This window comes from Gobio gobio (assembly GCF_949357685.1).
Source record: "Gobio gobio genome assembly, chromosome: 9".
NCBI classification, from domain to species: Eukaryota; Metazoa; Chordata; class Actinopteri; order Cypriniformes; family Gobionidae; genus Gobio; species Gobio gobio.
This window is the reverse complement of record NC_137115.1, coordinates 35579094-35592908: the sequence shown is the minus strand read 5'-3', so window position 1 is coordinate 35592908 and position 13815 is coordinate 35579094. Positions and strand designations below refer to the sequence as shown.

Here is a 13815-nt window from a genome sequence, read left to right as displayed (position 1 = left end):
ATCCCTTTAAGGTTGCAGTGCAGTGCTGCATGTTGTGCTTTGAGATGCAGCCTAAAAATAGCAATGTCATTACTAAAACCTTATTTAAATGAAATGTTAACTAAAAAAAATCACATTTCCCCAATTTATCACCTTGTTCTATTTAAAATAGTTTGAGATAAAAAAGTAGCTTTTGATACTTTGAAAGGAATTATGAACCAGAAGCTCATTGTGAAAATCATCAACAACAACCACACAACATTCAGTGGAAATGAGCATATTTTTCATCTTAGGTCATCTTTGCAGTGTTTCTACATTCCTTGCAGTACCTTTTAGCAGTTGGGAAGTATCGGGAACATTGCGAGCCATCCCAGGCACAGTAAGGATCACGTGCCAGACAGCACTCGGCGCAGGCCTTCCCGTACACGTCACAGCGATGCAGAGGCATCTGAGAAACCCCAATGGTGGATCCGAGATAGAGCTGTTGCTGTAAAGATAGAGCAGAGAGATTGAGACTTCCTTGAAACAGTGATGGCACGGTTTGTATGGTCTGTGCTGGTGTGAGAGTTGAGACTGTTTCACTGAGGATACGGGAACTTTCTCGGGGCTTGTACGCAGCTGTTTAATTATATATTGCTTCAGATAACCTCTCAGTGTCTATTTGATTATTCACACCATTTAAAGGAGAGCTCACGCTGCAGTCCTGAGTGTAAAACCAGCTGGTGTGTGTGACACTGTGTGTGTATGTGTGGCCTGGCCTGGCCTCTAATGGACGTACCTCATGTTGCCATGTTCTGTGAATGACTGTGACAGCAGCCCCTGTTCTGCGTAATGTTGACTGAAGCCAAGCAACGAACGTGTGTGTGTGTGACCCAGCCTAAGACTGAAAGCTGTGTTGGGTTTTTTGGTACGTGATAAATCTGGCTGGTCTATATCACCTCTGTCAACAAAATACAGTGTGGCAAGGCAATTTTCCTACAAAACACCCAGTGCTATCTTAGCTGAGTCTATCTATCTATCTATCTATCTATCTATCTATCTATCTATCTATCTATCTATCTATCTATCTATCTATCTATCTATCTATCTATCTATCTATCTATCTATCTATCTATCTATCTATCTATCTATCTATCTATCTATCTATCTATCTATCTATCTATCTATCTATCTATCTATCTATCTATCTATCTATCTATCTATCTATATATATCTATCTATCGTTCTATCGTTCTATCGTTCTATCTATCTATCGTTCTATCTATCGTTCAATCTATCGTTCAATCTATCGTTCTATCTATCTATCTATCTATCTATCTATCTATCTATCTATCTATCTATCTATCTATCTATCTATCTATCTATCTATCTATCTATCTATCTATCTATCTATCTATCTATCTATCTATCTATCTATCTATCTATCTATCTATCTATCTATCTATCTATCTATCTATCTATCTATCTATCCATCGTTCTGACGTTCAGTAAGAGATGAAAGAAATTAATACTTTTAAGATGCTACAAAACTTTTCTATTTCAAATAAATAGATCTTATGAACTTTCTGTTCATCTATGTTTTATGATTTCCACAAAAATATTAAGCAGCACAGCCATTCTCATCTGTGTAAATAACAAGAAATGTTATTTGAGCAGCAAATCAGCTTATTAGAATGATTTCTGAGTAAAATTGCTATTTTAAACTGTAATAATATTCACAATATTACTGTTTCAATGTATTTATGATCAAATAAATACAGCTTTGGTGAGCATAAAAGACTTATTTCAAAAACATAACAAATTGATCCTAAACTTTAGAATAGTAGTGATTCATCAGTGTTAGAAAAAGAGTAAGAACAAATGTATGTGCACCTGTGTTCTATAAAGTGTTAGGCCTGTTTCGCTCTTTTTAGACTCACTCTGTTCCCTGCACTTCACCTTTCAAACCAATTATGTTGCTCAGTCTTGCCTAATAGAATCATGTTCGATGCCGCCACTTATAAAGAGCTGCTTTCACCACCTTTATTGCATTAAGGGATCAGTTGTTTGAAGTTCTAATAATACATACCTGCTTTGTGGAGAGTTCCATGGCAGTAATGGCTGTTGGTTCCTGTAAAAATATGTTGTTTTTTTATGTACTTCATATTGTTTAATCACCAAAATATTACAACATATTTCTCAGTATGAAAAAGGGGAAAATTTATAAAAGTCAATAAATAGGAGGATTTGGAGTGTTATGGTGGGAAAATACTACAGCGTAGAATGTACAGGAAATTGTTTTCTAAGAAGCAAAATACTAATAATAAACCTATTAGATATAAATCTGTAAAACCCACTCTGAACACAGTCATCTCTTCCAACAGGACTTCCTCAAGGTCATGCCATGTTCCTCTAGGGATGGAAACCACCTTAAGAACTGTGCCCATGTCTATGGTAGAAAAATAACATGATAACTAAATATGCAAACATGCATGTATCACATTATTTAAAAAACGTTATTCTACACACCAGTGCCGATAAACATGACATCATACTGGCCGTCCTCTGCCTCTACCCGGTCCACCACTATCTGAGTGAACTGGTAGTCAACATCAGTTTTGATTATGATTGGACGGTTGTTGATGGGGAACACTGGGTTGTACATGGCTGGATGGCTTCTGGCAAATGTGATAACGTCGTCGGGAAAGTCTTTTGTTGATTCAAAACCATCAAACGTTTTGCTGGGGCACTGTCAGCACACAGGAGAACATGTGTTAAAATCAAACAACTGAAAAGTAAATTGTACGTAAGTATCGCCACTGATTGTCTGTCTTACCGTGCCAGGTCTTGGGTACGGCACTCTACCCAAAAATGGTACCCATTGGTAGTTGGGTCCATCTCGGTGGGCATACGGGCCAAGAAACACTCTCCTGATATCTGCCATACTGTACATGCATACCGCTGAGCCCTTAAAGATGTTACTGTAAAGCCGAGAAACAGTCATTATGAGTTTTTTCACAGGTCCTCCTTTAGGGACTTAAGACACAATTATCAAGCTTTGAATACAAAAAGACAGAATAAGCAGACAGTCATTATGGGAAATGGGAATTTGGTGTAAATTGGATGTTTTAATACCTGGATGTTGTAAATACAGCATAGATAATAGGGTTTTTAGGATCCTTGGAGCTCATGAGAAAAACATCCTCTGGAAACGATCAAATACAATTTCAGTGAGGCAACTGTGAGTGGTCAACTAAATACGTCAGAGTAGGGCAGAAGAGAGAAATATGAAGGTATTGTCATAGCATGGGTAACTTACGTAGTTCATCAAAGTGTGTGTCGATGCCGTTCAGGCCAGGAACGGAACAGATTAAACGGGCCTTCAGGAAGGTTGTCCATTTGTTCACCAAACTCCTGTGGCCTCCAAAGTCATTCTGTCAAAAACAAATGAAAACCTACTTGTATCATCTTACTTCATGTTTACTTCAGAGAAGCCAATGTGTGAAAGAATATCATTAACGCTACTATTTTTCTTTTTACATTTTCGGAGTAAAATGTGAGTGTTGCTAGTCCATGCCAAACTTAAGGTCATGAATCATGATGCTATAGGCTGGGTTTCTTGAACTAATTTTGACATTTAAATTTAAGGAAGTCAAATTAGGGCATTCAAAGTAATTAATATAATCCCAATAAGTGTAAGTTTTACCAATAAAAAAAGAGCAAATACAAACTGAATTTTGACCAGACAACTGCATTTGAACATTTCAAAAGTCTTAAAGATCTATGGACTTAAAGATATATTTTGCAAAGTTACTTAGTTAGTAGAATTTCTAAAGTGGACTATTAAAATAAAGTGTAACCTATCGTTCATTTCAGAAGCACAAACAAAAATGGCCATAAGCAATTCCTTAGCAAGGGCAACTATCAACATGACCAAAACATAAGCATTAGCTATTACAATGTGATTAAAGTGTTCCATGAGTTGCACTATATATATAATATGTATATATATATATGTATATATATATATATAGGTGCATTTATAATGTTAGCAAGATTTTTACATCAAAAACTTTCATCATTTAGAAATAAAAGGCCATTGTTTTACCCTGTGTCTATTTTAAGATTTTTCATCAATTTTCAAAACTTTTACAACATTTTCACCATTACAGCTGCTGAGATTAACTAACTGTGGAAAGTGTTGATTACAACATTCTATGGAGACATTCACTTTGGCAGTTTGGTTATAAAAAACAAAAAACTAAACCAACAAGATGGTTTTAAAGAGGTGTGTGCATGTGTATTTACACACATGTTTTACACCAAAAACCTGGCAGTCGGCATGTGAAAGACATGAGCAATATAAACAGTCGCTTTGGATTGATCAGCTCTAATTAGCAGGGCTGGAAAATGCATTGCATAAACTAAACATACACTCTGCATAATGAGACAATTGTCTGCACCGGTGAAGGGAGGATTCCAGTCATACCGGAATACCGAGCGCGCTGTAATTGAGAACACCTTTCTACCGCTTCAAGCTGTAGACTCGCACTTGAGCTGAGCGAGTCTGCCAAAGTCTCACATTTTCTCCACAGAGGAGTCTTTGTTCTCTTGCCTGATGGCTCCTGTGACATTTTAGGCATCTCTTAAGTTTCACGGTGGGGGGTAAGAGCAAAGCCGCGAAACAGCAGAGGTGAAGCCTAACGCAAAAACACTGGCTCCGGCCATCTTGCTACCTGTCTCGACATCATGCGAAGAAGAGGAATGGTGCAAAGGTGTACGCATTACCATAACGAAGATAAATCACATATGAGATCTTGCAGTCTTCTGCTTCTTACATTATTATTCTAAGAAAAAGTTTCCAACCCGATCTCACGGCAATTTGTACGTATTTTACGAGGTGGCTAATTCGTACAAATTTGAATGAGCTCACTCGTATGAATTGGTACCATTTTTGCTAAATCGTACGTATTTGACGATCTGCCCAATTCGTATGATTTCGTACGAATGACCTAACCTCAAACCCCGCCTGCCCGACACTGCGGTTTAGACAAATCATACAAATTCATACAAGTGAGGTCGTACGAATTCGTACGAATTAGCCACCTCGTACAAATACATAAGAATTGGTCGTGAGATAGCGTTGAAGATTCAGTATCCACAAAGATACGGCAAACAAAAGTCAAAGGTTTCAATAGGGAATCATCAGATTCTTCCTAGATCAAATTATCTGAGCTATGCTAGCCGCATTCATTCTCTATAGCGTTTATTCCGTTTGCTAACAATTTGATCGTTTGTGTCTATATTTATTTTAGAAAAAACCTTTGGGCAACCCAGGCGCACTGGGAAAAAAACATGCCCGTGGTGACATTTTTGCAAAGTGACGTTATTTCTTGCTCTTTTTGTGATATTTTTAAGCAAGTTCGGTTTTATCAAATGAATGCAAATATGGCAATGTTTTATAACGTTTGTTGTTGTACGTATCAAAGCAGTTCTTAAATTAAATGTCCAATTAGTGGCACTAGAAGGTTAATTCTCTATCAGGTTTTAAAATAAGGTCACTAAACTAAACCAAATGTGAGATAAAAACACATTTGCTGAAGGAACCATGCCATCAAGTTTACTACATCAGAAAAAAAAAAACATACATATGGTGCGCTGTTTATGTGATGCAAACGTCATTGTATTAGTTTACAAATCATGCACTATGGTAAAAGTGTTTTGAGGTCATAATATGTGACCCTGGACCACAAATCCAGCAATAAGGGTAAAACATTTTTAATTGAGAATTAAATATCATACAATTAATAAATAAGCTTTCCATTGATGTATGGTTTGTTAGGATAGGACAATATTTGGCTGAGATACAACTTATTTGAATATCTAGAAATCTGAGGGTGCAAATAAAATCTAAATTTTGAGAAAATTGCCTTTAAAGTTGTCCAAATGAAGTCCTTAGTAATGCATATTACTAATAATAATAATTTTCTGATATATTTACGGTAGGAAATTTACAAAATATCTTCATTGAACACGATCTTTACTTAATACCCTGATGATTTTTGGCATAAAATAAAAATGGATAATTCTGACCCATACAATGTATTGTTGGCTATTGCCACAAATATACCCGTGCGACTTATGACTGGTTTTGCGGTCCAGGGTCACAGTATTGAGCATGGGACCACACGAAAATAATTCTTTATTAATAGATAATCTGCCCCTGTAATCATAATTTGTGTGAAAAGGAATAAAAGTATTTGCTGCCACTATAGTTCATATGAGCTGGAAACTGCAGTGAATTGTAGACATGTATTTTTGGAGTTTTGCAAAAATGTAGGTAGAGGCAAATTTTTCCAAAAAGGCTAGGCTGCATCTGGGGCAAAGTTTAAACATAACTGATAATTCCAGTCTTCTGAGCTATAAAATGAGCGTATGTGTGTATGGACCAACCTGTGGAGTCATGTATGTGGGGCCTTTGGTGTATGTGTGTGTGTGAAGTAGAGCTGCATGATTCGAAATAAAACCGAAATCGTGATTTGGCTTAGTGCGTTTATGATATCGGCTCTGTGACTAGTAGTAAAGGCTGCTTTGCAAGTTTGAGTCGCTTATAACATCGTCACCTTCCTAAAATAATAATAATTGCCCAAGTTATTTTTTCAGGTTTCTCATAATACACAAAAAACTGAACCAATAACTTCATAGGTTGAGTAGATTGCCGTTCTTCTTGATGCAGCTGCCATCTTGAAAAGCTTGTAAAATTGCCTAAATCTCATTGTCTTTTAACTTCGGCAAAATAACACTCTTGACATTGGCCATTATACTACAGGTGTAGAATTCCATGATCTGTTCAACTGAGGATGTGGGTGATTTTACCAGAGGTGGCCAGCATCATGAGATGACTTATGTAAAGAAAAATATTTTTTGTCAAAAAATGACTTAGGCAATTATTTTAGGAAGGTGACGACATGCATTTCAAAAACCAACAAGCCTCATCCATCTTCCCAAACTTAACGTTTATAAATCTGTTGTCCAACAAAAGACAACATTTAACAACACGTTTTAACTCCAAACTCACTTCATAACATCAGTCGAGTGTTTGAAATAACTTCCTTTTGTGAGCTGATGTGGCTTCTTATCACAGAAGGAATTCTTTTGAAAAGTCTTTGTACCTTGCACAGCTGTCCGATTCTGGCGTGTGTGGCTTTGCTGATTTGCTCCCCATCAATGGCGTTCTCTCTGAAGAACAGATAGATCTTGTCATCTTCAGGGTTGTCACTTTCGGGGATGAGATGCACACTGACAAATCTAGGATCTGGATGGACAACAAACAACACATTAACAAAAAAGTATAACAATACAAAAATACTTTACCTGAAACTAGTGTGGACCAATAAGCAAGAGAACGGATAGTTTCACATTTAAATTTAAATTTCATTGTTTATACTGTTGAATGAGTCTAATCTACGTGAGATGTTAAGTGTCTGTGGGCTTACAGTGTTGTGGACCCCAGCTCTTCACAGTTTTTCATGAGTATTCAGGGTTATTGCTTTATTCACAGAGAACCAACAGCCACATCACATAAGATCACATCACCAGCACTGTGGCATTTACTCAGAGTGACATACAGTACAGTCACCTCACCACATGTACAGTACACACACACACACACACACACACACACACACAAGCTACTATGACGTAAAACATGTTCTCACTGGAGGCAAAGGCGTTCATTTACTCTTTAATTATGTTAACAAAAAAAAGGTATGAGGAAATGATGCTATTTGGTATATAATCCTAATTCCAACAGGTCTGCACACATACATGTTATAAGCACACAATTTGTGAGGTGATGACATCTGATAACTTTTTTTTTCCTTCTAAAATCCAGTTTTTCTGGTTAAAAAATTCTGTCTCTTCCACATAACTGCCCTTTGTGTGGGTAGTTCATGCAAAAGATGACCATAAAATATGATTTTTTTATCAAGATGTTGCGATAAAATTATGTAAATGCCCTGTATATTGAGGGTTAAACATTAATTTAATGTTTTTATGTTTCATTTAATTTTAGGCTGGTTTCCACCTCAGAGTAAAAAAAAAGAAGCAATTTTAAATTAAATTATGTAAAAAATTATGTGTTATATTACATTGTGATATAAAATAACAAGTCACATTATGAGATAGAAAGTCAACTTTTTACGGCTTTATTCTAATTTATTTTATTTGTATTTTTTTTTTATTTACTCTAATAAATTGAGACTTTCACACTTATTTGGTTTTCAATCCAGGTCATGAACCACTCAAATATTATTATACAACAATTATAAAAATGCTGTTATTTGGAGCATGTAACACCACAGGAAAGCTTAGTACGAGTATTTTTATAATTGGTAGCCATGTACACTACTATTCAAAAGTTTGGGGTCAGTAAGATTTTATTTTATTATTTTATATTTAAAGAAATTAATACTTTTATTCAGCAAGGATGCAATAAATTGATCAAAACCCGTCAAGACATTTATAATGTTAAAAAAAGAGTTTTAATCATTCTCTTCATCAAAGAATCCTGAAAAAAATATTTATCAGCACAACTGTTTTCAACATTGATAATAACAAAAAAATGCTTCTTGGGAGGGAAATCAGCATAGTAGAATGATTTCTGAAGGATCATGTGACACTGAAGACATGGTAATGATGCTGAAAATAGCTTTGCCATCACAGGAATAAATTAAATTGTATAATATATTAAAATAGAAAACTGTTTAAATTGTAATAATATTTCACAATACAACTGTTTTTCTGTATTATTCAAATAAATGCAGCCTTGATGAGCGTAGGGAATGTATCAAAAATATTAACTAATCTATGTAACGGTAGTGCATGTGTATCCAGTATATTATTTTCTTTGCATTCATTTTAAATATATAAAAAGTCACGAGTACTAAATGTATTGAATGTGTTTTTGCGTGTCTCACCATTGAGCCATCTGGAGTCGTGCTGCTCCGTTCTGATTGGATGGTGCTTGCCTAAAGTTCGGAAAATGGCAAAGTCCCGTCCCATGAAGTCCGCTGATGTCCCAGCATAGAGTTCCCCATCTGATGATCAAAAACACTAATTAAAATTCATATGCAGGATGGTTAAAGTGAGTTCAACATCGATGGGAATAATAACATTTCAGGAGGGGATCTAGTTCAATCTGGGCTTTGTAAACTTTAATAACGGCTCAGGTGAGGATTCAAAAGGGTGTGACAGTCAACACTTGCAGGCAATTTCACGCTCAGGGCTGGCGTGAGAGAATGGGACTGTTTGTGTGTGTGTCTGTGTCATAAGTGACCTTTAATCTGAGACGAGAGATTTAACAGTATAACGCTCTGCAGGTAGAGCACAAAACCAGAGGAACAGTCTGCACTGGTCATTTTGAAGAGAGACCATTAATCAAGGGTGTTGAGTTTCCATTCAGAACACATGAACCATAGCAAAACATGCTCTGGATTATGCACTGCCACACACCAGATACACAGAGAGAGAGAGAGGGAGAGGGAGAGAGAGAGAGCTATATTCCTTTTTGCTAACTAACCAGATCTTCTTTATGTTCTGTTTATAGTTTAATTAATTTCCCAGAGTGCTAAATAAACCAGCTCAGTGAAGCATAACAGAACTGCTATTGAGAAGGGAAATAGCATAATAATTCTCTCTCTCTTATTTTATCAACATAATTTGAGTGAATTTGAGAATTTCAGTATTGTTATGGTTTACTTTTTTTTTTTTTTTTTTACAAAGACATGAAACGTTCTGCTTATTTCCAGATTTAAATAGATTTTGTATCCCAGATTTTTCCACTGTGGTTTCATACTTTGACCCCACTAAAATAAAGTAAAGTAAAGTTTGACTTTAAATATACTTAATAATAATTTATAAAAAAAATATGTATTATTAATAATAATAATCATAATTATTAGAGAGTAAAGAGTAAAGAAATATAGTAAATTAAATAATTGTATTATTAATTCAGTCAGATACAGACATCAGTGTTTCAGTGAATTTACACTGGTCTTAAAGGATTAGTTCACTTTAAAATGAAAATTACTCCATGATTTACTCACCCTCAAGCCACCCTAGGTGTATATGATTTTCTTCTTTCTGATGAACACAATCAGAGTTATATTAATAAATATCCTGGCTCTTCCAAGCTTTATAATGGCATGTGAACGGGGCCCACGAGTTTGAAACTCAAAAAAGTGCACCCATCTGTCATAAACATACTCCAGGTGGCTCTGGGGGGTTAATAAAGGCCTTTTGAAGCAAACTGATGGGTTTTCATAAGAAAAATATCCATATTTAAAACTTTATCAAGTAAAATATATAGCTTCCGCCAGACCACCTTCTGCATTCAACTTACAAAGAAAGTGTAACGCCTCTCGCAGTTCAAAATGCTTACGCTACAATCGACGTCATTGTCACGCCAATTGTGCTTTTTTAGTATGCTGAATACAGAAGGCGGTCTGGTGGAAGCTATAAATTTTACTTTATAAAGTTATAAATATGGAAATTATTTCTTACACAAATGCTTAAGAAGGCCTTTATTAACCCCCCGGAGCCGTGTGGAGTACGTTTATGACGGATGGATGCACTTTTTTGAGCCCAAAACTAGTGAGCCCCGTTCATTGCCATTATAAAGCTCGGAAGATTCAGGATATTTATTAATATAACTGATTGTGTTTATCAGAAAGAAGAAAATGATAGAATAATGTTATATTTACGTAGTAACCTATTACTTGCTTCATTTTATGGGTCTCTGACACAAACATCTCTCAGAGGGTCAATGGACCTAGTCATGTGACTATTTACAACAAGAAAACATATCCCAGTTTATGGTTTAAATAAAATACATCAACAACCATTTTAAGATTACATTTTGGTCAAAAATGTGGTGGGACATTTAAATATTAAGCAGAAAATCAATTGGTCATATTCAGCATCTCTCACTTCAGCATCACATTGCCTCACACACTCACCGATCAGCATGGAAGCAGTCAGCAGTTTGGGGTCATAGGGACTCTTTCCACGGCCATTCTCAAAGCTTGACGACCCTAGTCGAAAGATGTTGTCCTGGAGAGAAACAAGTACACAATCAATCTCATGCAAATCCAGAAATAAACATTCATCAAATGTCTCTCACATCTAATTGTTAAACACTTCTTGAAAGGCTGCTCAGAAAATGTATGATTAAATTTATGGCCTTATCCGTGACCTCCAAATAATCAAAATCACATACGATTAACTGATGTGATGTGTTTACCTCAGGGCGTTTTCCCACTTCCACATAAGCACAGATGGGATGGAAGGCTCCTGTTCCACACACATACAAGTGCGTCTGATTGAACGGCTGCAGAACCTTTATGAAGTTAGAGCACTCTTTCTGCAGAGAGAGAGAGAGAGAACGAGTCAACATTTACTGAATTTATGATGAGAAAACATAGCATTTATATTGATGTAGCCAATGTTTCACCAACAGAAACTTCCAAAACAACACCTTGAACTCGACAGAGAGAAAAGCAAACTAAATCTGTGGTGTATCGGCATGTCTTGATTCACAGTCGTCACTGCGTTCTCAGATAAATAAACTCATCCCATCTGTGTCAACAAATGGCAACAGACACAGACAGCTTATCACCTACACACACACACACACACGTCTATTTCACTTAGTGGGGACTCTCCATAGATGTAATGGATTTTATACTGTTATAAACTGTATATTCTATCCCCTAAAACTAACCGTACCCCTAAACCTACCCATCACACAAAACTTTCAGCATTTTTACATTTTCAAACTCATTCTGTTTGATTTATAAGCATGTTTCCTCATGGGGACCTCAATTAAGGTGACACAAGTCCCCATGAGTCAGTGTGCATTCAGGTTGAAGTCCCCACTGGGATAGAAAAACATGTATACACACACACACACACACACACACACACACACACACACACACACACACACACACACACACACACACACACACACACACACACACACACACACACACACACACACACACACACACACACACACACACACACACACACACACACAAAGAAAGTATTTGGACACTTAAGAGCACACTTAATGTCAACAAGATACAAAATAGAAAAAAATATATACCATTCAAAAGTAGTGGTCAGTAGAATTAAACAAATAAAAATAAACAATTTAATACTTTTATTCAGCATGGGATGCATTAAATTAATAAAAAGTGACTAAATTATTTCTATTAATCAAATAATCTTTTTTTATTAAAGGATTAGTTCCTTTAATGAAGATATAATTTTGAAGTGAACTAATCCTTTAAGCAGCACAGTTATTTTAAAATGTAAGAATATTTCATAAATTCATAATATTACTTTTTTTGCTGCATTTTTTTAAATCAAATAAATACAGCCTTGGTGAAGTGTTCTTCAACGTTAAAAACTCTTACTGACCCCAAACTTTTTAACAGTAATGAAAATGGATGAAGTATTTGTTTACATTATAGGATTTCAATATAGTTAGTGGAACATGTGATGACCTAAACCTGTGATTACTCTGCTAGGACACCTGTGTGAACTTGAGGGGAACTGACTTCATACTTCCACTAATAATTACTTTTAAATTATCACCTTCAATTTTATAGGGTTTATGTTGCATGACCATATGTGTTACACCGTAATCTGTGGACTGACCCGATAATTTTTTGTTCTATAATATTGCATCATTCCTCTGTTTATTGTGGCAAATATATGTAATTTCTGTATGCATTGAAATCCTGCTCTCTCACACATGCAGCAGAATTCCACACACAGCAGCACAGCTGACCAACACACTCCCACAAAGTGCTTTATTAAAAGGAAAATATTACAACAGCTGGAGTTTTTTTTTCAGCAGGGTGTTTAGTGCATTTGCAGGGAAATCCTGTTATGGGCGTCCAGAGTTCCCCAGTGGCCTGTACTCTCAGGGATAGTGTTTGTGTACGAATGAGTTTGTGTTTGTCAGCTTCCCTGTAGCATCTGAGCTGGGATTTAGCCTATGGAAATGTGTGTGCGTGTGTTAAAGCCACGTGTCTGAGCAAGCCTCATCTGGAACGGACTGAAATGACTCATCTGATGTGAAAAAAGGTTTACAGAAAAGTATGACAACATAATACGTGACTCAAAGATCTGGCTTCTTCTTCAACTTCCTCAATTTTGTAATAGCTGAAACTAAATCTGCACATAAATGAAAACAACAAAAAAGTATTCCTCCAATCTCAACTCATTTGTAGGTAAATTTATCCTATAGAAAACATGTGTTAAAGGCACAATATGTAAGATTTTTGGATTCAAATATCTCAAAACCACTACAACGTTATATATTTCGTTGACTTGTGTACATTATCCCAAAGTCATTGACAGAAAACAAATCATTGTTATAGCCTATAGCTCACAGTTAGTATTATTGTTTAAATCTTGTTTTCTTGATTTACCGCAAGTCGCCGCCGAGCTAACGCACTGACTAGCATTAAAACATAACTTTCAACACACTAAAATAATGTATATGATAAAACAGCGTTGCGTTACTCCACATAGCCTGTGCATGAGCGGAAGAAGTGGAAGCGGTCGTCTACGGCATAATAAAAGCTCCGCAAAATCAAGGCGCCATCGAGCTACACCTTGGTTTTGAATAAGCGACCTCAAGCAGTGAAAAACTACATATTGTGGCTTTAATTGAAAAACTTAATGTTTCAGCATAAAGCCCTTCGTCAGGACAAAAACACATGGTTTTAATTAAAATGTATTTTAAATGGATGTTTTTGTGAAGACTTGTGTCTCATGAGC

General features: G+C 36.0%; 1 protein-coding gene across 1 annotated transcript in view; it reads right to left on the bottom strand.

Annotated features, from left to right (window-relative positions):
* sema3ab (sema domain, immunoglobulin domain (Ig), short basic domain, secreted, (semaphorin) 3Ab) overlaps window positions 1-13815 on the bottom strand; it is a 45157-nt gene that overhangs the window by 12486 nt on the left and 18856 nt on the right. Inside the window, exons 5-15 of the mRNA XM_079825486.1 lie at window positions 11261-11380; window positions 10977-11070; window positions 8937-9056; window positions 7131-7273; window positions 3278-3392; window positions 3094-3163; window positions 2795-2939; window positions 2488-2707; window positions 2316-2407; window positions 2048-2089; window positions 309-466 (exon numbers count right to left, since the gene is read on the bottom strand). Coding sequence (XP_079681612.1) covers window positions 309-466; window positions 2048-2089; window positions 2316-2407; window positions 2488-2707; window positions 2795-2939; window positions 3094-3163; window positions 3278-3392; window positions 7131-7273; window positions 8937-9056; window positions 10977-11070; window positions 11261-11380 — 1319 coding nt within the window. The remainder of the gene's footprint in view (window positions 1-308; window positions 467-2047; window positions 2090-2315; window positions 2408-2487; window positions 2708-2794; window positions 2940-3093; window positions 3164-3277; window positions 3393-7130; window positions 7274-8936; window positions 9057-10976; window positions 11071-11260; window positions 11381-13815) is intronic.